Here is a 24912-nt window from a genome sequence, read left to right as displayed (position 1 = left end):
TTGCACGAGGTTGTTTGGGGAGCTTGGGGCAGCTCAGCTTTAACTGCAACATCGTTTTTCCTGCTTTATTCCTCAGTTCTTCACCAAGAAACATGAGGCTCCTTGCTGGGAGATGATTTCAGTGCAACTCCAGGGTTATTTCCTGCTCTGAGGAGGAGGCTTGCATGGCTTTCAGTGGAATTGGGGGATGGAGATGAGCCCAGGGGTGGTAGCAGGCACAGTTCTGTGTTCACACAGCGTTTCTGGGCGAGGGAAGTACGGTGCAATTATGAAAAACTATGTTCTCTGCCTGCAATAAACAGGATGCAGTGCAGGAATCTGCAAAATCTCTGTGCTGCCTCCGTGCTCTGCAGTGGCAGCCAGGGCTGCTGGTGGTTAATGTGTAATTGGGACACTCCCATTGATTAAAGGAATCCAATTAACTCTGTTTCAGTCTCTTGGCTCCATGGACACAGCCAGAATGGAGACTGCAGGGAGCTTGGATGAAATTATTTTACACCTCCCTTGCATGAAAGTGGAAGAGAGTTTTTTGGGTGGTTTCCCCCTTTTTTTAATGGGATTTCACAGTGGTTGTGTGGTGTTTCTTCTTCCCAGTGTCAGGTGCATTCCCTGGCTGAGCTCTTTGCAATAATTTCCTGGCCTTCCAAGGCAGGCATCACCTGTAGGAATGAACTCCCTGCTTTTGAGTGCACAGTTGGGTTTGATGGATGGAAAGAGGACTGGGGGCCGTGTCAGAGTCCTGCTGGTGCTGGTGATTCCCAAGGGGGCAGAAAAATCATGGAGTGAAGAGGTGTGATGCTGTGACTTCCACTGGAAGAGGGTCTTGTCACTGTGGCTGCCATGGAGGTGTGGGATAAGGGAGTAATTAAAAAAATCAAATCTTGCCCTGGTGCTGACTGCAGAAATCTGCTGGGTAATGAACCCCTGGCCTGTGTTTGGGGGTGAAGGTTTGCAGAGGGGTGCAGGAGGTGGAACAGGGTGCAGAAACACCCCTGCAAGCCCTGGTGTTGGTGTGTGAGTTTCCAGCAGTGTCATTACCTGCCCAGGGAGGTGTAAACACCCAAAATTCCGGGATCAGTGAGGCTGGAAAAGCCCTCCCAGGTCACAGAGCCCAAGCTGTGCCCAATCCCCACCTTGTCCCCAGCCCAGAGCACTGAGTGTCACAGCCAGACCTTCTTGGACACCTCGAGTGATGAGACCCCAAACCTCAGAGCAGTTCTGATGCCTGACCACCCTTTCCATGCAGAAATTCCTCCTGGATACACCTGGAGGTGGCCCTTGTGTGGCACAGGGAACATTCTGTACTCTCAACAAGTATTGTGTGTAATCCTGGAGTGCTGGAGAGCTGTGAAAGAGGTGGAAATCACAGCCCAGAGGGGCTTTCTTCCAGTGCTGCTGGAATTCTGCTTGCCAAGCAAGGATTGCCTTAGGAGGACACGCAAGAAATGCCACCAGTGCCACCAGAGCCAGCCTGGTTTGTGTGGGCACCACCTGGGCAGGACTGGAGCTGCAGCCAAATCCTCACCAAAAAATTTCTCAATCCTTGCTGGCGTTTCAGCTTCTTCCTCTGTTAATCCTGGCTGTCCTCAGCAGGCAGCTCCTCTTTCCATCCAACCAGCAGGAAACCCACAGCGTCCCATTTCCTGCTGTAAAAAGGCATTTCTGCTCCTGTTTCACTCCTGGGCAGGGCAGTGAGTGCCCCAGGAGGTGCTGGAAGTCAGGGAAGGAGGCAGGAGCAGGAAGGCCTGGCCAAGGTCACCCAGCAGGAGCAGCCTGGATGTCACTCCTGCGTCATCCCACGCTGAGCACCAGCACGGGAGTGTGATGCTGCAGCTCCTGAGGTGGTTTTTGAGAAGCCTCCCTGCTGCAGATGAGGTTGGAGCTGTGTCTGTGAAAGGCATTTCACAGTGGTTACACTGGAACAGAACAATTCCTGCATCCATTTATCAAAATGTCTGTGATTCCCATTTCCAGACAGATAAAACAACGGTGAATCTCAAATAAAGGTGTCTTTGTCCAGAACACTTGAACACAAAACAAAGGGAAGATTTGTTCCTCTGACCTCTGCAATGGGAAGTCTGTTCTGTCCTGGTGAAATGGCTTTATTTGGGTTTCATCCACCTACATTTGTTTCAGTGGAGCATTTTACCTGGTCCCCAGCTGTCACTTCAGTGCAGACCAAGGCACAGCCACAGCCTGACAATCCCAGCCCCAGCTGCACTGGAAGGTGCAAGGAGGGCTGGAATAGCCAGGAAAGATGAGTTAATCACAGGCAGAGAATTAACCACAACTGGGGATTTGCTGCTTCAGTGCTCTGCTGTTATTTGCACACTCCCCTGACTTTTGCAGGAGTTGTCAGAGCCCAGTTCCTGCTGCCTCCCATGGCTGGGGGCACTAGGGGATCCAGCAGGGTCTGAGCCTCACTCACTCTGCTTCCCTTCCCCATCCCTACAGCAGGGATAAACAGAATTTGCAAAATGATTTACAGATTTATTCTGTAGAGAGAGAGAGAGAGAGAGATGTTGGGATGTTTGTGAGGAGCTTTCAGCAGGTACAAATTGCACCAGGTTGATTAACTGCTCAACTTTTCTGTGCTCTTGGTTCTCTCCCTTGATTGCGTGGAGTGAATTCAACCATTTCATGTACAATTTGGGATTAATTGTGAATGACATTTTGAGGTGAAAGTTGTCTGTCTGCTACTGAACTTCAAGTAGTATTGTCAAAAAAAGTCAGGAATAAAACCAGCTGCAGTTTGTGTTGCAGGGAGGATTTGCACAGCTCCTGTAGTTCGTACAGAATTGCCTTTACACATTTTATACCTTTGGATCCATGTTTTATGCAAAGACTGCAGCTTTTAAAAGCAAAGTGTGCTCACTAGAGGTGGGGAGGTGGGAGGTGTGCCCTGAGAACTTGCCAGATGCATCAGGGAATTGGATCCTGGGCTTTAGAAAAGCAGGATATTGGCAGAGAGGATGCTCTGGACCTTCTGAATTTAACCTGCCACACACTCCGCCTTTGAAGCAGTTGCTTAAATTATGTGAGCTCCAGCTTCTTGTCTATGGAGGGGGAAAAGTAGTGCTGTACTAATAGTATTATCTAATTAATTATGAAGATGAATGCCTGCAGGATGGCAGAGATCAAATGGAGAACTTGTTTCCTTGTTACGGTTCCTGTTATTTATCAGCAGTTTATCAATATTTTGTTTAGTTAATTTAGTGAAAGCAGAGTTCGAAATAAGATTTTTTTTCTTTTTGGTGGCATTTATGTCATTACTTTTGGAGTTGCATGGCCTGAGGTGGAGCTTATTCCCTGAGAAAAACAGGAGGAGTGGGATTTTAGGCACGGGAAGTTTGCTGAGGAGCTTTGTGGTGAGGAGTGATGTGGTGGGGTGTGGTGGCTCACAGGGGGTCACATCCTGTCCCAAATCCTTCCCCTTCCACACCTTTAAATCCGTGAATCCCAGCAGGATTCTCTTCTCATTGCTGTGGGCAAAGGAAGCTCTGCACCTTGCAGGGGCTGTGGAGAGCTGGTAAACTCAGGGGTACAGAAAACAGCAGCTCATTTCTCCTCTGACAAAGGCACAATTCAATGTTCCTTTCCCCTTTATCCACCAAATAATAACACCCAGAAAAACACATTTCCTCCTGGTAAGGGGAGGAAAACATCCCATCCTGCGGGAGGATAATGGAGCTGGTGCTTTTCCAAAGGTGATGCCATTTTTAAAGATGCTCCTTGCATCCCACAGCATATTGTTTATATCCCTCTATTGTTGTTTTGTCTCCATTAGGGAAAGGTTAGGCACGGATCCTGGACACTGGGCAGCTGTCAGCAGCATTCCCAAGGGGCTCTCATTAAAGTTAAGCATCACTGGGGTTGTTAATATTAAAATAAGGTTCACCTGCTGGAATAATGAAGGGTTTGAAGGATGGGGAGTTTGTCCCTCATTGTGTGGGGACTTTTTTTTTCCGGAGATGCCTTAGGATTTTAGTTTTTTTATTTTTCATGTATTTGTCATGAACTGTCCTGCAGTTCTTTAGTGTATAAATCTGAACTCCACACAGTGTGAGCTGCTGCTTCCCCATTTTGGGCAGACACAATGTCATGGTTTGGCATGAGAAATATTTAGGGAAGTCATGCGAACCTCAAAACCTCAAAATTAAACCTCAAAACCACTAAACACAAAATTCCTCTCCAGGCCTGGCAAATAGGGACACCTAAGGCCCCAAGAGATGGAATCAAAAGTGAGTTGGGGAGCAAACTTGGGGTAAATGACTTCATTACCTGAAGCTGTCAAGGGGGAGCAAACTTGGGGTAAATGACTTCATTACCTTAAGCTGTCACTGGAATTAATTAACCCCCAATATGCAAATGGCCCAAACTTATAAAAGTGTGAAAACTCATGACCTATTGTCCATTTTTTGGGTGCAGCCCCTTGGGGGGGCTTTGTCTGCCCAAAATGCCTCTGAAGGCCCTTCAATAAATACAACTGCTTTTTATCCCCTTAATTTTTTTGTCTGGCCTCAGCTACATTGGAATTTCTCTACTTTGGTGGGGGATTTAATGAAAATCTGTTTTAAAAAGCCCCATCAGAGATCCTGTGCTGAGGGAACAAGGTGTGGAATTGTCCCCATGCTGTCAGGAGAGCCCAGAGATAAAACCCAGGGTGGGTTTTGAGTGAAGTTCTTTGGACTTGATCAGAAAGGGAGAAATCATTCCCTGGGAGGGTGGGGAGGGCTGGGATGGAATTCCCAGAGGAGCTGGGGCTGCCCCTGGATCTCTGGAAATGTCCAAGGCCAGGCTGGCCGGGGCTTGGAGCATCTGGGGCAGCACCTGGAAGGGATAGGATGAGGTTTAAGATCTCTTTTGGATGGGGTTGGATGAGGTGTAGGATCTCTTTTGTATGGGATGAGGTTTAGGGTCTCTTTTGGATGGGGTTGGATGAAGTTTAAGATCTCTTTTGGATGGGGTTGGATGAGGTTTAAGGTTTCTTTTGTATGGCATGGGATGTTTAAGGTCTCTTTTGAATGGGATGGGATGAGGTTTAAGATCTCTTTTGTATGGGATGAGGTTTAAGATCTCTTTTGGATGGGGTTGGATGAGGTGTAGGAACTCTTTTGGATATGGTTTGATGAAGTTTAAGGTTTCTTTTGGATGGCATGGGATGTTTAAGGTCTCTTTTGAATGGGATGGGATGAGGTTTAAGGTCTCTTTTGGATGGGGTTGGATGATGAGGCTTAAGATCTCTTTTGGATGAAATTGGATGAGGTTTAAGGTCTCTCTCCCCCCCAAACCATTCCAGGATCCTGTTTTTAACTTTGCTCTGGTGTCTCACCGACCCAGGGCGCTTCTCCAGTGGCACAGGCAGGGCTGATTCTGACCCTGGGCAAGATTTAAGGGAGAAAAACCAACCCTGCAAGGTCCCTGCTGTTGTCACCTCTTGGTAAACACCTGCACTTCTTCCTACTGAATTAACTAAATTCATTTAATAAGAGCAAGTTCATTTTGCTGGATTTAAAATGCCGGCTTAGGGGAGGCTCTGTCATTTATTCCTCCTGGGAGCACTTCCCAATCTTAAATTAGAGAACAAATGATGACCTTTTTTTACCCAGGAGTCCAACACTGAGGGCTGTTACAGGGAGTTTTTTGCCTTTTCTTCCATGAAATGCAGTTAACAAATGAGACTTTTGACAAAAAATCCCCAATTTGAACGTACAAGTCGATTCAATTCACCCCCTGTTAGCTCCTTGATTGAGAGCTATGTAGATTGAAGAAGAAAGGTATTGATCTGCTTTGGGGATTGAAAACTAAGATGAAGTGGAATATGTCTGTGGGTGAAAATGAGGTTTTAAATGGATGGAGGAGGCGAGAGAAAAAGAAAATACAGTGTAATGTTAATAGGAGGGAGTTCTGGGTTTCTCTGGTGGTTCTACAGAGGTGGAGAGGTCACAGGATGCAGAAGTTGTACAAGTCATGGGAAATCAGTGCTTGGCACAAGAGTTTTTCTAAATTGGGTCAAAACAGCACAAAAAAAATCTGGTTTTGGGCTATCAGAGCATCTATCAGTTCCCCATTCCCTTGTTGAACAGAGCTCCCAGCTTTCAGTGCCCACAGCTGATCTTTAACATATCCCCTCCAAACCATTCCCCAATTCCCTGAAATAATAATTGAGGTTTTGCCATTGTAAACGGGAAACTCACGTCTAAATGGACTGAGAAATTCAGTATAATTGAAATGTTTCACTCTTTCTCCAGATAATCTGGTAGGAGCCTTTTGTAGCTATTATTCTTTGGGGCATGTGACTGGCTTGTTTTTTTGGCTCATTGGGTGAAGTGAATTATTAACTTTTATTTATTAACTTTCCTCTGTACTGTCAACTCCAGGTGACTTTCATTGATTGCTCAAGGTGACAAGGAGGCATTAGGTAATAAATATCAAGTGCTGCAATACTTAAAGGAAGTGAATATGAAAGTGCTGTTAACGGAATCAAGTAAAAATTGGATTTATATCCTAACAAAAATTCCCAGGAGAAATTGCTTTCTGTTGGACTCTTTTTGTAATTCAAATCCAATCACACAAGTGTGAGCTGCTGTAACACAATTGCCTGGCAGAGGGGTTTGCTGGAAGATCTCAGAGCTCTTGTAAAAACAGAGAACATTTCACTTTGCAGAGCGTGGGGAGATGAGAACGGTGGTGCAAGAGTGAAGAGCTTTTAATAAGTGGAGTCTCTGCTTGTTCCGAGTGATATTTTTAATTTAGTTCAGATCTGGAGGTGTAAGATGCTGGCCATGGCAGTGGATGAAGTGGTTTCTTCTGTTTTGGCTGCTGCAGAGCTTCTCTGGGTCCCTGGGGGATAAAAAGGGTCTGTGGCCTCTCTGCAAGCACCAAAAGGGGACTTGTGGAACTTCTGGGCTTTTAGGGAGTAAAAAATGCATGAAAATACAAGCTGGTTCATGAATTGATGTGTAAAATCTAAGTTAGAATCCAGAACATGGTGGGAAGGGGGAAGAAACCCCTTGGAACTCCCTCAGATGAAAAACTTTTCAGTGCAGATTTACTTCTAAAGGAGCTCTCCCCACTGGGCTCTCTTTAAACACATCAGGGAAAGGATGGAATTGTTGATATTGGGAGAATTCCAAGGGCTGAGGGCTTGTGAATTCTTAGGGAGATGGGATTTGGAGCCCAAGATCTCCCTTGGGCCTTGAGGGAACATTGAATTTTACAGCTGGACACAGAGCTCCAGTGGCAAAGGGAATTTGAGCTGGTTTTAAGTGTTTAATGGTGACAATGGGAGAACAATGAAAGATTTTCATGAGGAATTCTTCAATTTTGGCTCCACTGTCACTTGGGATGGGATTTCACCTTGAACCTTACTTCACCTTCTTCAATTTTTATTTTCTTTTTTTTTTGAGATAATTGTAACACCTGAGATGAAAATGCCTTTGAGCCCCCTGGATAAACCATTTAAATGCAAATATTATTTTACTGCAAAATAATTGAAATACAAATTGAAAATTTTGTTTTGGCGATAATAATTAGCACCTTGTAAATGAGACTGAGTAAAAATGCTGCACATGAGTGGGAGTCCATTTGCAGACACTGGGAAAAAAGTTTTTCATCAAATTGCCTTCTGTTTTCTGAGTTTAATTTCAACTGGGGGTTGAGATGATCTGTGTCATTTTTACAGATATCTACAGTGGAAGTGAGAAAAAATGAAATCTTTGCTGTGTTCATCTTAGAGAGAAAATAAGAGTGAAATTTTGAGAAGGTTTTGAATCAGGCTGGACATTTTAATTGAGCCTCAGATCTCAGGACAAGATTTTCAAGGATCTTTAGATGCCAAAATAAGTGGAGACTTGCCTAGGGGGGGTTTATAAGGGAAATGTGGCTGCACAGCTCAGGTGGGGTTAGGAAGGCTCCACAGGGTTATAAAATATTTGTAAACCTGGGGCTCTGAAGTTCCTTTGAAAAGGATTTGTGAACTCGGGTTTGGTTTTGTGGTGTTTTTCACAAAGGAGTCACCAGAGGGATCAGTCAGAGCCTCCCAGCTTCCATCTCTGTGCCTTTACCACATCTTAAACCATATTTTTTTTTTGAGGATAACTCTTGGTTTGACAGGAGAAGTGCAGAGGAGCTTTGAGGTCCCTTCCCAGGCAAAGGGTTCAGCAATTCTGTGGTTGAATCCAAGGGCACTGGAGGAGCTGAGAGGCCACAGAGGGAAGTGCTGGGAATTCCCAGTGGGGCTGTTCCTCACCCCAGAATCTGCATTAATTGGTTAATGCCTGTGGAGTGCTCTGGAGATGGAAACAGCTCCATAAGTGCCTGGGTTTATCATTCTGCTGACAATGGCTGTGGAGAGGAGTGGCAGCGCTGAGGGAGCAGCCAAAATTGATTAAGAGCCAATTCTGAAAGGGAAAGGTTTGAAGGAAGGAAATGACATCCCTGGAGGAGATGTCTGAATATCCTGGCTGAATGTTATTGGGATAACTTCCTGGAGCTGAGCAGGTGATCCCAGGTGATGGTTGCCCTGTCAGGAGGAGCTGGAGCTGCTCCCTGTGTGCCTGTGCTTAGCAGCTGAGCCTGGGCACGTCTGTGTCAGAACTCAGGACATTCCTCTGACTGCCCTGGATGATTGAGACCCTGGCAAGGGGCTCAGAGACCTTGGCACGAAGTCAAAAATACCTGTGCCTTTGATTTTAGCCCATGGAAAAAGTTACCAACTTTGTGTGAAGATGTACAAGCCACAAGAGTCAGAGTAGCATGGTAGCTAATTTGTCACAGGGTGAAAAAGTAGAATTTTGGGGTTCGAATGGGGGTTCAAGAGGCAAGATGGAAGAATCTGGGCATATCCTGTCCTCCTTCTTCTTGCCCTCCATCTTCTGCTGGGATGGTGACACTTTTGGATTGGTTTAGAGTAGAGACAGACTGTCTAACATAGGTGATAGGTATTGGAAAATTATTGTAAATAAAGTACATATAGTTCTTAGTATAAAATGTTAACACCACCCCAAGGGCAGTCACTGTGCCACAGCCTGCTGGACAGAGCTCAGCTGGTCAGGGAAAGAATGTTTTAAATAAGGAAAAATAAACAACCTTGAAAAGCAGAACCGACAAATCTCGACTTCTTTGGTTGTGGAGCTGGGAGAAAAAAGACTTTCTACTACCTTGGGGTCATCTCAACCCCAGAACCCCGTCACGTCTGAGCCACGACCCTGGCTGCCTCTGGAATGGCAATTTGGGATGAACCATCCTGCTGCTGCTGCGTTTCCAAGGTTTCCAAAGCCTGCTCCTTCATTCCCTGCCCTTCAGGCTTCCTTGAGTACCCCCAGCAGCTTTCTGCCCCTGCCCTGCACAGACCAGGGGAGCTGGCAGTTGAGAGGAGTGAGGGATTTGTCTTCCCAAGCAAGCTGTGGGTCTGCTGGGAGATAAAACCTGCGCTGAGAGAGAGAGGAAACAGTAGGAAGGATTCCACTGATGGGTGAATGGAAAAATAAACACAAATAAACTTTAGGTTTATTTGAGAAATTATATTGGACATTGAAAGATGAAAGATACAATGGGGAAGAAAAACCCCTAAATTCTGTAAGAATTTAGAAATTAAAAGGAGGGTTATACATTAGAGGGGAATCTTTGGTATCAGGCGTTTTGGGAAGTCTGAACCTCTCAAGTACCTCAGAAATGGGGAAAGAGAGAAGGGAAATGCAGCTGAGAAATTGGGATGAAAAGGAGGCTGCATCCTCCAAAAATTGGAGAGACCCCAGGGGAATGCCCCGTGGCCTCTGCCTTTATTGGAATAAAGTTCCAGGACTCCTCTCTCTCCTTTTTGGACATAAACCTCTGATGTTTGTGGATTAATTTTCCTAACACAGTGAATCCTCTTGGGGTGTGGAAGCTTTGCCAGGAGTTTTCCAGCCCAGTTTTTTTGTGCGTGGGGTGTGGGATGAATTCTGAGGATGTGAGCAGCTCCTGTGACACAGTTCCAGGATTTCACCTGAATCTGAAGCTGCTGCAGTGCCACAGGGACCACACTTGAAATGTGGAACATCTGTACCAAGAAATGGATTTGCTGAGAAGTGGAGAGGGCAGAAACCTGGGATTGTGTTTAAAGTCTTATCAACTGGGGCTGCTTAATTTGGTTTTTCAAGTGTTACTCTTCCTGGGGCGTTCAGGTTTTTTGTTTGCTTGGGCTTTTTGGGCTAGGAATGTCTGAACTCCTTCAGCCAAGGTGCCTCAGAGCCCTGTGGAGATCAGTGGGCCTGGCAGAACGAATGTCCCTTGTTCTCATGCCAAAGGCACAAAATAAAGTCCTTTTTGTCACAGCACAGGCACACACGAGGTTAGCTGGGGTCCAGCAAGGAGCCAGGGCAGCACAGAGGAATTGGCTGGTTTGCTGTGCCTGCAGAAAGCTCAGGGGTGGGTTTTGGGCTCTGTGCAGTGCTGAACACGTCTGGATATTTCTGCTGGACAGATGAAAGAGTCTGTGCCACGCTGAGGGCACTGCCAGCGCCAGACTCCTGCCTGCTGCCTCACAGAGCTGCTCTCCTGTCACTGGGGAAGGAAATGCAGCATCAGAGCCTGCCAGGGAGCTGGGCTGGTCCCTTCACGGGCAGGGACAGCAGCCAGGCCCTCCTGTCACCCTGCTGCCTCTGAAAAAGTTTTCCTCAATTTTTCCTGGATATTTAAAAGAAATTTTTCCTAATATCCAACCTGAACCTCCCCTGGCACAAGCTCCCTTTTGCTGTGTGTGTTTGTGGTTTCAGGTGTGCGGTGGCTCAGCTGGAGCTTTTGTGGAATCCCAGACACGTGTAGGAATTTTCATAACTGTCCAGGACAACATTTTTGATTGGGAAAGGGAGAGAGAGCACACATGGGGACAACTTTTGCATCCTTTTGTTCCTCTCCTCTTCCTGCTTGGGAAGGCCTGAAAACGGGATTGCTGGGCTGGAGCAGTGCTGGGGTGTGGGAGCTCTGCAGTAACAGCCTGGGCAGCACCAGAAGGGACAAAGTGGTGGCACGAAGGGACAAAGTGGTGGCAGGGGGCAGTGAGGGACACCTGGACAGGGAGGGAAGGGCTGTGTGTGCCCAGAGAACTGTGGTGTTTGGGGATTTGTGCAGTTGTGCAAATCTGGGTGTCCTGTCTTGAGCTGAGCTGGGGCTTTGGATTCTTCTGGGCTTGGCAGTGCTGGCACGAGCTGAGTTCAGCTCAAATGCACTTTTTCTGCCCTTGCATTGCCCAGCTCATCACTCCCCGTGCTCAGAATGAGCAGGCTCAGGCTATCTGAGATGGAAATCATCCCTTGATGATGCTCTTGGATCCACGGGCTTTTGATGAAGTTCTAGTTAATGGAATGACTCTGCATTATTTATTACCCAGCAGGCTTTGATAGGAGACTGGAGGTTAAGCTCCAGCTCGGGGAAGGTGAATCCTGAGGGCAGCAAGGCTGGCATTGATCAAGTGTGGAGGTGCTTTCCGTGTTTGCTCACTGAAATTGGGTGAGACAGAGAATCAGAGCCGGGCTGGGAGTAAATTACTCCCTGGTTGTGATCAGGTGTAATGACTTGCTGAACCACCCTAAAGGAGGCATCTTTAGTGCCTGATAAATGATGCACAGCACTAAACAATGGGCACAGGAACGTTTTTTCCTGTTCAAACAATGAGAAGGAGTTGGTGTGTGTGGGTTGAGTGAGGTGAAGTGGGCAAATCTTGGAGGTGCTGCTGGACGAGCAGGGTTTGCCCCTGGTGTTTCAGCGTTTGCCTGTGCATTTCAGTTTTCCTGGGGAAAGGTTTTTTATGTGCCTGCCTTTGTGGAATGGGCTGTAGAACAACACGGAATAACAGCATTTCTGTGTGAGTAACAGTAACTACAGCAAATGGCAAAACCCCAAACTGCTGCATTAGGGAGGAGGCAGCCATGGATCCTCCATAAATGATGCTGCTGAGAGCAAGGCACTGTGCATGATTTGATATTTGTTCCCACTGAATTGTGCAGTGACCATGCATCAGCGTTTGCTAAATTAGATTTTGTTTCTGCTGAGGAACAAAGTGCAGCAACTTGTATTTCAGGAAGCACTTCAGAGATAAATTCAGTCTCCCTCTCTCTCAAGCATTGCTTGGATAATAACATGGTGTAAACCAACAGCTACAATTCTTCCTTGGTTTACACCCCCCTGAATTTGGCCTGGGATTGAAGTTTAAGGAATTGCAAGTAGGTGGAAGATTATTTTTTCCTACTGGTTTCCTTTGCACTTGTCACTCCAGAAAATGCCTTTGTTTGTTATTGTTGTTTACCTCCTGGCAGAGGGGGGAGGTTTGTAGTGACACAGTTTGGATGTTCAGGTTTATCTCAGTCTGGAGCTGCTGGAATTCCCTGTCAGGCCGGGCTGGGAGGGAGCAACAGCCAAGGCAGCTCGTTCCTGTCCTGAAGTGTTGCTTGTTTAAAGGGAATAACAAAATCCTGTTGCTGTGAGTGTTCTTCCATGGCTGAATCTCGTGTTTTACCTGCACATGACCTGGTGGGTTTGGTCAGTGTGCAGTGATTGTCACACTGCCACCTCTGGGACACTGGGCTGAGCTGGTGCTGCCCCAGAGCCCAGCCAGCCCTGCTGCTTCAGGGCCTCTCTAAATCTGCAGTGACTGGCACCAGAATGGTCCTGGCTCGTGTGTCAAGATGACTTTGGATTTACAGTGGAAATAAAACCTCCCCTGAGCCTCTGCCTCCACTCCTGGAGCTTGTCCTGTCAAAAGAACTCTGCTTTGGAGCACAAGGATGTGGTTCCTGCTCCTGCCACCCTTCCTTTCTCTTCATGGAGCCCCACAGTGAAGCCTGGGGGGTTTGTAGCTCTCCTCTGCTCAGCTGATATTTATTTTTCACTGCAGTGTCTGGTCACGTTAAGTTTTGTACCGTGTGGATTAAACTGTGTGTTACAAACTGCAGTTCTTCTGTGAGAGTAGTGCAGAGTAAATATTCCATCATTTCCCTCGTGAGGAGCCCAGGGTGAAGCCAGTTAGTCTGGGGATTGTTCAAAGAGTGCCTGTTGCACAAAAGAACTCTTGGAAGTGGAGACTTGGTTAAACCAACGTGTGAAAAAATTGAGGAATTGAGTCACCATCAGTGAATTCCATTGGTGGTGTCCCACATAAAGATGTTTTCCCAAAGTGCTGTGGTTTTCCTTAAAGGATTTAATAGTTTTGGAGGTCTTTTCCAGCCTAAGTGATTCCTGTGATGATCCTGAATGGTGATCTCGTAAATGATGATGCCCTCAATGATCCCTTGTCCTTGTCTGAAGTTCCTGCAGTAAAGCAGTGCTGAGGGATTCATTTCAGGGACCCACTCCCAATAAACCACTCTCCAGAATTGAGAGGAGGTGCTGGCAGAGCCCAGCCTGGCCTCAGCTCTGTTTTCCCTGCATCACAAATGGGACAAATGCCCACAAAGCCATCCCTGTGATGAGCCCAGGGGGTCTCACCCTCTGGAATGTCAGCTCATGGAGAAGAGATGAGGAGCTGGAATACCCACAGGGGCACACCTGAGCTGGGGGGATGATGCAGCATTCTCATCTCTGCGGGAGGAATTGAAGGTGCCTCGTGTCAGACTTTGGGAAGAATGTGCCAGAAATTTTGGGAGAATTGTCCTCTGTCAACCCCAAATCCACCTGGAACTTGCCAGCACAGGCACCGGCGCTGCCCTTTCATATCTTTCTACTTGTTTGTGCTCCTGGGCCAAAGGGATAAAGGGAATTGTTTCTGCAATCTTCACGGGAGAAATTTTGAATTTCAGATAAGGTTTTGTCAGTCAAGGATGAGCTGAACTAACTCAGACCTGGAAGCAAATGATAGAACACATAAATTCCCTCAGCTTCCCGGATTTCTTTCCGTGCCTGATGACTTTTTTCCAGCAATGTCCAATATAAATGAAGTTCTCTGCTATTACAGCTATTACAGAACATATTACTGCCCAGTTTGGCAGCTTTTGCAAAGCTGTGCTTTGTTTGCAATAAGCAATTTTCTTTTATCTGTGCCCAAAGCACCTCTGGGTCAACATCGTGAACATGCAAATATTTCAGTAGATTGATTGGATACATCATAAAACTCTGTCTTATTTTTCTATTATTTATTTGTTCTTTCAGATAGATTTATGTCCATTTGTGGCACAGGCACTGGCTGTGGAAGGATGGGCTGAGTTTGTGGATTTTGGAGCTTCCATATGACCTTGGAAGTGTTTGGAACATGGTGTCTGTGACCTTGAATTTATTTCCTGAGCTTCGTGCAGCCTTGGTAGCTTTTACACCATCAGGAAATTGAGAGATAAAGCCTCTTTAATTTCCCATTTGCCTTAAATTGTTCTGATGAACTTATGATTAAAATAAAAATGAGCAGGAGGGACAGTTCAATATCCCCCTGCTGCTTATTGAGCGTCGCTGAGGTTGGAGAAAGGATTCGACTGAATTGGAGAACAGAGCTCGTGGATCTTTGGTTCTTAAACCAAACTGGGCTTCATTTTACTCCTCTGTGATCACAGGAATATTCCCACTCCTCTGCAGCTTTCTGGCACTGAGCTCTTCCAGTGAACTCCCCAAAAGAAATGGAGCCCAAGTGGAGGAGGGAGGCGGATTAGTCTCTTATGTAGTGACAAAAAGCCAGGTGCTACAGAAATGCAAAATACTCCAGTTAAAGAATCCTGTGCCTCCCTCACTTTAATCCCTGGTGGATTGTGGGGCTGTCCTGCCTCTCATTGATCCAATAAACGTGCTACAAAAAGATTCCCTGGGTAGTAAATAGGATGGGCTGTCTTGGATTCATAAAACGGCGAACTCCGTCTTGCGCGGAGAAGTTCCACGGAGCGTTTTTTGCACCCAAAGTAGGTCAATCTAATTATAATTGCCTTTAATGAGCACCACTCTGCAGTTTTGTACCTGTAGCTGCTTGGCACTCAGAAGTGCAAATGCCTTTGCTGCCTTTGAGAAAAAAAAAAAAAGAAAAAAAAAATCAAGGAGAAATCAAAGAAGTAATTTCTACTCTAATGCATTTCGACTTGAAAGCCTCTGTTGTCCCCATCAGCAGGGTAAACAATCCAGCATGGGTGGGAAAAGCTGCAGCAGCAGCTTAGAGGATAAAGGTGAAACTCAGCTTTTGGGCCACGAGATTGACCCTTCCAGCTGTCTGGAATTTGGCTTTGTGTGGGGGAATTCTTCCACTAAAGCAGTGAGGGTTGGAGCAGTTTGGAGTGAGTCCTTTGTGCCTCCAAAGATATCCAGGTACAGCAGCAGTGAAGGGAGAGCAAAAGGCTGAAGGGAAATTGTCATTTAGGCTGTTCCCAAAACACATTCATGTACCTGTGTCCCCAGAGAGAAGAAAATCTCATATATCCTGTAAGTGTACATCGTGGCTCTTTATCTTTGGGATGTAACGTTCCCAGGTACTGCCTTGGGCAGGGGAAATGAGGGATTTGAGGGAGGTTTCAGGTGTTTCATTGGTGTTACAGGAGGGGGTTTTGTTCTCTGCAGCTTTGCAGCAGCTCCTCAGACATACTGACTGAAGATGTTCTGTGTGTTGAGGCAGAATAAGGAGCACAAACCTGTCAGAAGTGGCTGAGAGGAGCCAGCAGCCCCCCAAGGCAGGGTCCAGCCGGTGATTTCTCCCCTGTGTCCCCCCAGGACAGGGGGACAGGTCTAACAGGGGTGTGAGTGCTGCTGCTGTCTTTTGTTCCAGTGAGCCATTCCGAGTCAGGGCTGGAGGGCACCTTACAGGATGGTTTGTTTGGCCAAGCCTTGCACTGTGTCCTGCTCTTTTTGGAGTCAGGACAGGTTTGTGGCTGACGAGATTTCAGACAGCCTTGGCCAGCCAGGCTGCCCGTGGTGGCTCAGCCTGTCACTCCCTGGGGTCCCTTCTGCTTTCTCAGGGTGAGGGTGGGATGTGGCACTGCCTGCACACTCAGCCCTTCTTCTGCCTTGTGTCCAGGTGGAACTGGGGGAGAAGGAGACAGTCTGGCATTGTCCCTGGAATTGGGGGACGGTCAGCTCTGCATTGTCCCTGGAATTGGGGGACAAGTCAGCTCTGGCATTGTCCCTGGAACTGGGGGAGAAGGAGACGGTCTGGCATTGTCCCTGGAACTGGGGGAGAAGGGGACAGTCAGCTCTGGCATTGTCCCTGGAATTGGGGTACACTCAGCTCTGGCATTTTCCCTCGAACTGGGGGAGAAGGAGACAGTCAGCTCTGGCATTGTCCCTGGAATTGGGGGACATTCAGCTCTGGCATTGTCCTGGAATCTGGGGACAGTCAGCTCTGGCACTGTCCCTGTGCTGTGACCCAGCAGGGCCTGGCCCCTGGCACGGGTGCAGTCGGAGTGTGATGGGAGAACTCCGGGTTTTGTGGTGGGCTGGGGAAGGGTGGCCCCAGGGCCAGGCAGCAGCTGTGAATCCAGCTGTGCTCACAGCTGCTGGGAGCAGAGCCCAGGATGTGTCTGGGGGTTGGGCTCCACATCCCTGCAGGGAGGAGGCCAGAACTTCATCCTCAGATTTTACTTTCCTCTGTTTCCTGAGGCACAGAAACCTGGTGGGAAGAGCCCTGTATGCTCTGTTGGGATGCTGAGGACATTCAATGTTCACCTGACACCCTCTGACTTTGTGCTTTTGTCTTTTCTCTTGGCAGCCCAGAACTGCAGTCACACATTGCAGGGCCCAAACGGGACAATACAGAGTCCAGGCTTTCCCTATGGATACCCCAATTATGCAAACTGCACGTGGACAATCACTGCTGAGGAGCAGAACAGGATACAGCTTGTTTTCCACTCCTTTGCATTAGAGGAAGATTTTGATGTATTATCCATCTACGATGGGCTGCCTCAGCAGGGGAATCTGAGAACGAGGTACAGTGTTCATTACAGTGATGTTTATAAACATGTTCCCCTTCCTGCCACTGGGATTAAATCTGCCCTTGGATGTTTATGCTGCAATAAACTGGGAGTGTTTCTCCATGAGCAGTTCTTACAGTTGTTTTGATTTCTTATCTCTGATAAGGCTTGGAAATGTTTCTCTGAACTCCTGACAGTAATGATTTATCAAGACTTACCCCAGACATGCAGAGGAGTTAATTAGGAAATGGAGCAGGAGGGAAGCAGAGTTAATGTGCAGAGAGCTTCCCTCAGTCCAGAGGACACTCCTGGAGTGGGAGAATGGACTGCGGGGTTCAGTGACAGCTCTGCCAAAGCCTTTGTGGGTTTTCCCCCAAAGTCTGGGCTGTTCCTTAACCCCCAGTCCATCCAGCAGCTGGCCAGGGCTGCATTTCTCCCATCTGTTGGATCTCCAGGGGTAAGAAGTCTTCAGTAATCCACTTTAGTAGGAAAACTCCCCATGGCTTCTCCAGTGAGGCTTTCAGTGTTAAAAAAAGTTTTGTGGGAGGCTGATTTTGCTGTGTTGCTGTGGCAGCAGATGCTCTGTGAGCTGTCAGCTGTGGAGCAGTCGTGATCTCAGCCCTCTGAGCTGGGGACACGACTGGAGGTGCTGGTGGCAGCTCCACCCTGACAGTGATGCATTCAAAAACTCAGGGAGCAGTGGCAGCATCCAGGCTCTGAATCTCTGGCAAGAATTCTGGAGCCCTGGAAATGGATTTTCCTTCAAAGCACTCGAGTTCAGGACAAATCCATTGACCTCAGTGTCTTGTCTGACCCAAGTGGAGCATCTGAGCTGCACCCTGGTGGAAATCAGCTCTTTATGTAGATTATTTCAGTTATGCAAATAAATCATCTCCTCATTTGGCAACTGTGCTTGAGAATCACTTTAATTATGGGACCTGGGTGTTTAATCAGGAGGTTCAGTGCTTTGCTTTGGGGATAATGGAAAGGTGGAAAACTGGGGGTAAAATCCAGCTCGGGAAACTTTGTGTGGTGAGAAGTTAATGCTGCTGTGAGATCCTCACTAGAACATTCTGGTTGTAAATAGAAGTAGCAGAAAGGAACCTCCCAAGTGTGAGCTGGGGCTCTGCCCTGGGGATTTGTGGCCCTGCACTGGGGTAAGGTGAGGAAGCAGAAAAGGTTCAGGTGCAGCTTGGGCAGGTGAATGGGAGCTGGGGGTGGAACCAGCAGCAAAATCCACGTGGGAATGTTCCATCTCCGAGCTCAGGAAATGGAGTGTATTTAGGTCAGGAAAGGGAAATAAAGGGGGGAAATAAATAGGGGGATTCCTAGAGGTCTGAAAGCATTTAGGGAGGCTCAGCACAGTAAAAGATGAACTCCTGCATGGTGGACATTTGCTTTCTTCCCTTGGACATTTGTTTTCTTCCCTTGGACATTTCTGGATTAGCAACTTGAAACCTGGAGTTGGCTCCTTTGGGCTGTTTCATGTCTCATCTCCTTGTTCACCAGTTTTAGTGTTTGGGCAAGGCTCTTGCACAGGGTGGGATTGTTGGGGTGTCCCCTCATCCTTGTGGGTCCCTTCCACCTCAGGACACCCCAGGTATTATTTCTGGTGTATCAATCTCACCTCATTAAACTCTTAACTGTTGCCTAACACTGGGTTACTTTTTTTCTCCCTTTTTTCTCTTTCTCATGGCCATCAATTTTGCTTTTTTTTCCTGCCTGCTCTCCAAATGTTCTCCATTCATCACCGAGGTGCAGCCCTGAAGATGGATGGCCACGTGTCACTCATCAGAGCTCACCCAAAATGAGCTGTGAGCAAGGGGAAAAGAAGGGACAACTGGATTTCTTTGCCTCTTCCCCTCCCAAACTTCTATTTTTGAGCATCCCTGATGCATTTGAGGTCCTTCCCAACCCAGACCATTCCAGGACTTCCTGGGAAGGGGTTAATGTTGTGTTCATCATGTGCTGGCAAGCACCCTCTTGTCTTGCAATTTAATGTGGTGTGAAGGTTCCCTAATAGAATAAGAGCAGCCCTAATCCAATGAGGCATTTGCTAATAAACAGCTTTACTGGATATTAGGGAATTTGCCTTGCGTGTTTGTGATGAGGACGTGAATATTAAATGGGTTTCAGTGCCTTAATTTAGACATCCAGGGCTGTTGTCATCTCTCAGTGCCATGACTTTGCTTTGTTTGCTAAAATCAGAGCTCATTTCCAAGTCTTTGCTATTCCAGCTTCTCTCAAATCATCGGGTTTTTAGAATCCTGCAGTGGGTTGGGTTGGAAGGGAACTTCAATTCCATCTCGTTCCATCCTCTGCCATGGGCAGGGACCTTCCACCATCACAGGCTGCTCCAGCCTGGCCTTGGACACTTCAGGCTTCCAGGGCCAGCCACAGGTTTTGTGGGCAACCTGTGCCAGGGCCTCCCAACCCTCACAGGGCAGGATTTTTTCCATACATGTAACCTAAATTTCTCCTTTTTCAGTTGGAACCCATTCCTCCTTGTCCACTGGAATTTTCCCAGCTCCAGGCTTTGAGGAGGAACTACTGTGGGGGAATTTTCTGTGAAACCTGAGAGCTGTATATTATAATAATTATATTAATAATAATTATATTTGGTAGCTGCAGAGTTTTTCTTGATGAGGGACATCAAGATTTGCTTCATGTCCAGGACTTCCCCTTCTCTTGAGCTCATTCCACATCTCTTCCTACATCCTCTTCCTCCAAGTTCCCAGCTGCTGTGGGATCAGGGAGTCCTGTGGAGCCCTGCAGTTATTCCAGAACAGTCTTTGCCCAGTTCCCATTGTGCCTTGTGATTGTGGCATTGTTCCCAGGTCGCTCCAATCAGGTTCCCTTCCTGATTGCCTTCCCACTGTGCTGGCCTCAGAAACTCAGCACAGACCTGACTACAATTTGAATTCTTGGGGTTATTTATGGCTCTGAGATTGCTGTGGGATTTGGGAGAGACTTGCACCTCTTTGTGTCAGACTCTTGTTCCACGGCATCCCCAGAGTGGGCAACGACAGAACCACGTGGCTTCCCCCAGCTTTTTCATCTGCCAGTAATTTGCAGGACCCCTTTAATGTGAGAGTCTTAAATCACTTGCAAATTCCCTGATTTGAAGCTTTGAGCTTGTTCTCAGACCCAGGGAAAACACATTTACAGTCTCCCTGTGTGTCGGTCCTTGTAGCTCCCTAATTCTGTTTTCCCAGTGAGACCTGCTGAATTTACACTCCAAATGGAAGTGGTCAGCTTAGAAAATCAGATTTTTTGGTTTTTTTCCTTACAGAGATATTCAAAAAAGCCCAGGGAACAGAACATGGGATGTTTCTACCAGCAGAGGCTCCTCACTTATGAATGTGCTGAGCAATGCCAGGGTTTCTCAGTCTCTTCCAACCCTTGGGCTTCCCTTCCCACCTGTTGTGGGCAGGGAATTGTGTCCTCCTCTGGTCTCTTCCCTGTTCAAACCAAACATTTCAGTGATGCTGAGTTTATTTGCTTGAGAAAATGTTTGTTTGAGGCCGTGCATCCAGAGGAAAACAACTCCCAGGGCCTCGCAGTGCAGGCCGCGTTTCCACGGGCGTCGCTGGGAGGAAGAACAAATTCCAATTTATTGGCACATCTGGGAGGAACCTGCTCCTTCCGAGGAGGGTTCTGCAGAAATTCCCGTGCCCACGGAGCCTGCAGGGTACATTTGCAGTCAGTATTTCAGTGGGGTTCTGTGCAAAGCACACAAATCCTGCTGCTGGCACAGGGCCCTGCTTCCCTTGCAGCTCACGTCCCACATCTCACGGTGTCTCCTCAAGCTGCTCCCAGATCCTCATCCCTCTTCCCTGACAAGTGGCTGAAGAGCGAGGAGAAGGATTGCCATCAATCTGCTGTGTGAGCAGTTCAGAACCACATCTTGGGCCACATTTAATTGACTGAAAGTTGAAGGATTTGGTTTGAACTCGGAAACGATGTGATCCTTGTGATAAGAGCAGAGTTATCTCTGGGCTGACCTAATTACCTGCACCTTGCATGTTTCTCTTGATAACCTTTTAATTACTCTTTGAAAAAGCAGCCTGGGTGACTTGTACTTAATTACCAATCAAGAGCACAAAGCTTTTGATCTTAAAAACAGCAAAAGGGAGGAGGAGAGGAAGGGACAAAGGGAGGAGAGAGTTCCCCCAGTGTTCCTGTGGCTTGCAGAGATGCAAATTTGGGGTGAAACGACATCCTGGGGTTTAGTTCTGGTAAAGAAAAAATCCCGGGGTTCAATTCTGGTCAAGAAATTCCTGGGGTTCAGTCCTGGTAAAGAAAAAATCCAGGGGCTCTGTCCTGGTAAAGAAATTCCTGGAAAAGCAGCACTTGTCAGCTGGGAATGCACAGAGCTTGTGTCAGGAGTTTGTGTTGAGTCACCTCTGGTCCAGTGCAATATTCCTTTGTCACTGCCTCATGTCTCCAAGGTGACTACAGTTCTTTTCACTAAGGAGAAGGATAAATAAAGCAGAGGGCCAGCTAAATCCTTTGTCACCTTTAGTAAACATCCGAGCCCCACCTCCCTCTCAGCAGAGCCTTTTGTCGCTTCCCATTAACTCCATGGGAAAAGAAACACAACAAAACCCCACTTAAATTTATGTTCTCTGCTGTGTAGGATAAAATCCACTTTATTTGTGTTTTTCTCTCTGGGAAGAGGCGTGTTTGAGCTGCTCCAGCAGCTCCAGGACCCTTCAGCAGAGTCCCTGTTTTGTTCTGAGGAAGTGCTGAGTGTTTAAACTCTGTCTGCAGGATAATTGATGAAACTGGAGCTGAAAGTCTGGGAGAGGTAATGGAGTTAATGCAACTGCAGCAGGGCTTTGCAATTTCAATTCACTTTTTCCATATTTATTAGCAGAGGGTGCATCAGGAGGAGTGATAAAAGCAGCTGATTCAATCAGAGTGGGAGCTTTTTCCCTGGCACCGTGGGGAATGTTGTAGGCTCAGGAGGAGCCTTGGCAGGGATATTTTGGCAGCCTCTTCAGAGACGGGGATGAAGAGGTTTTGTCCTGGTTTAGGGGTTAAAGGACCTGCTCACACCTCTGAGGTGAGACACACAGGCAGGATCTCTGAAGAGATTGCTTAAATTATTACTACATTTTTATTTTATTTTATTTTATTTTATTTTATTTTATTTTATTTTATTTTATTTTAGTTAGTTTAGTTATTTTATTTTATTTTATTTTATTTTATTTTTTAATTTATTTTATTTTATTTATGTTATTATTTTATTTTATTTTATTTATGTTATTTTATTTTGTTTTGTTTTATTTTATTTTATTTTATTTTATTTTATTTTATTTTATTTTATTTTATTTTATTTTATTTTATTTTATTTTATTTATTATGAATAATTACTTTTACATTTATTATTACACACATTGCTCTGTGACAGGAGGTGGCTCCAGTCTGGCCCTGCTTGTAAGAACCTGTCCCAAAAATCTCTTGACTTAATACCGAACCAAATAATAGTTCAAATTATTCCAAAATAACGTCCCTTGGAGTCAGTGAGCAGGGTGGTGGCACTGCCCTCTGTGGGGTTTGGTGCCAGCATGGGCAGGGCAGTGCAGCAGAGGGTGTGGGGCACAGGGATGTGCTGGAATCCCTCCCAGGAGCAGGGATCCGTCCTGCCCGGAGCCCAGGAGCTGCTCTGCTCCCTGGGCAAACCTTCTCAGCTTTCCCTGCTGTGAAATCCCAGAATCCCAGAGAGCTGCTGGCCTGACAGCCTCTCCATCCTGCCTCTTTTTCCTTTCAGGCTGTGCCAGACGCTTGTTCCTGTCGTGCAGGACTCTGCATTCCTGCTCTGCAGGGCTGCTGGGAGCCCGGGGTGATCCCAACACCTCCACTGTGGCAGCACTGGCTCCTTGTTCCCCCCTTGCCCTGTGTTTAGCAATAAACAAACCTTCTGTGATTTCCAGGATGTTCCAAGAACTTCTTTTTCCCATTTCACACCCATGGTGACTTTTTCCTTTTTTCTTTTTTTTTTTTTTTTTTTTTTTTTTTTTTTTTTTTTTTTTTTTTTTTTTTTTTTTGTTTTTTTTGAGAGTTTTTTTGAAGAAAGACAGAAATAACCCAAATCTGCAAGTTCTGAATTGAAGCTGCTGAGCCGTGCTTGGGCTGTATCCAAACTTGTCTTTGTTTACCCAGAATGTCAGCTCGGATTTGCCAGGGGGTGACTGAGATTTGATGAACTTTCCTGTGAATTTGTCTTTTTTCTTCCTCTTGGTTTGTCATAACGAGGCTGAGAATGGAGGTGCCACAGTTGGATTTCATGGAATTGTAGAAGGGTTTGGGTGGGAAGGGAATTAAAGCTCATCCCATGGGCAGGAACACCTTCCCCACTCCCACCCCAGGGCTGGAGGCAGCTCTGCAGGTGGGGTCTCACCTGAGCAGGGCAGAGGGGACAAAATCCCACTGCAGTGCCAGGAAATCTTGGAAAAACGAGCATGGAAGGGATGTGAGAAAAACAATAAATCACATCCAACTCCATGGTCTTCCCAGTCCATTGCATTGCATGGAAAATCAAATTTATTGAAATTTGATGCTCAGTACCTGTCCCCAGCCTGAGCCATGAAGGCCTCATATATCTGAGCTGGCTGTGCTGGCTCTGGGCTCTATAAATAACACTTTTCTAGTGGGAATTGACCCAAACCCTGCTTTAAACAAGTGGAGAAATCCATCCAGGCTGGGATTTATGAGCTCTGTCACTGTCCCCCGAGCCCGTGTTGGTTAATGAAGCTTTGTCAGTGTCAGAGGTAAGCAAAGGGCTCCTGGGCCTTGATGGATTGTGCTTGGCTTGGGCAAGGGAGGGAGGTGCAGCTGATTCCTGAGACTGAGAGCTGTGCTGGATACAATTCCTGAGAAAATTGTTGGTGTTTATGGCACTGGGAGAGGTTAAGGAACAGAAAAAAATGAGGGGTTTTGCCCTTTGCTTGTTAACTGGCGTGGTAAGAAAAACAAAAATAGTGAATGTCAGAACCAGTGGATTGTACTGGTTTGGAATCAATTCTCCAGCAGCTGGGATGGGATCAGAGTGGCCATGGGAGTGAAATGTGAGCAGATCCAAGCACTCCTGTGCAGGTGTTTGTTCTGTGCCTGACTCCCAAACAAAAGCAGTTGGGCTCTGAGCACAAATCCCTCCACCAGCTTGGCTAAATCCAACTGGGAGCTGTTCTTGTGTCACTGCAGGATCCTTTTAAGTTGGTTGAGAGTTGATTTTTTTTGGTCCAGAGCATCATTTCAGCCTTGCAGGGCTGCAAATGAAAGGACAACTATCTCAGTGACACCAGCGAGCTGTGCCTGGAGGACAGAGCTGCCTTTTAAGTGTCTGCAGCATTTGGGAGCTGGGAGTGCTCTCAGATCATGCTCTGCTTGTTTTATTGATGATTAATGAGAGCGTTCGTGTCCATGGGCTCTGGAAAAAAGCTGACATCTCACTGTAATTGTGTTTTTCTTTAATAAATACAGGGAAAAATCTAACAGAGCCACCGATGGGGGGAAATTCCTGTCCCAGCCAAGCCTGAGGAAATGCCAGGAGAAGCGAGCTGGCTGCTCAGGGGTGGCTTTTATCCACAGCCACGGGCAACAGGGGAAGTTCTGCAGGAAGGAGAAGGGATGAGATGTGTGAGAGAGGCTGAGGCAGCAGCACCTGGGCTGAGGGCCCCTCTCAGCATCTCCTCAGCCCCAGCCTTTCCTGCTCCAGGCCCTTCCTCAGCCCTGCAGCACTCCAGGAGCTCCTGGCCCTGCTGTGCTGAGGATCCAGAGCTGGACAAGCCCTCCAAGGCTGGGCAGAGGGGCAGCATCCCCTCCCTCCCACCTGCCTTGCAAGGATCATTATCCCAGGATGGTGCAGGGGTGCCAGGCTGCTGTCATTTACCCTGCACACAGCAAGGAGAGTGCCTCATTTGATGGGAAATTTTCCCTAATAGGTGCCTTTAAATGACAGGCAGAAAAAGCTCACCGAGCTCTGGGGTGCTGTAATTTAATGCTGGGTTAAATGACACAATCCAGTGCATTTTCATTAGATGTTCTGAGACACTTCTCC

At 47.0% G+C, this 24912-nt stretch overlaps 1 protein-coding gene across 1 annotated transcript in view; it reads left to right on the top strand.

The window, feature by feature from the left end:
• The window catches only part of CSMD2 (CUB and Sushi multiple domains 2), a 244171-nt gene that overhangs the window by 5339 nt on the left and 213920 nt on the right, over nt 1-24912 (top strand). Inside the window, exon 2 of the mRNA XM_041417597.1 lies at nt 16646-16862. Coding sequence (XP_041273531.1) covers nt 16646-16862 — 217 coding nt within the window. The remainder of the gene's footprint in view (nt 1-16645; nt 16863-24912) is intronic.

Source organism: Onychostruthus taczanowskii, unplaced genomic scaffold (assembly GCF_017590055.1).
Source record: "Onychostruthus taczanowskii isolate IOZ18803 unplaced genomic scaffold, ASM1759005v1 scaffold56, whole genome shotgun sequence".
Lineage (NCBI taxonomy): Eukaryota > Metazoa > Chordata > Aves > Passeriformes > Passeridae > Onychostruthus > Onychostruthus taczanowskii.
The sequence above is the reverse complement of the archived record's forward strand: the minus strand, read 5'-3'. Positions and strand labels throughout refer to the sequence as shown.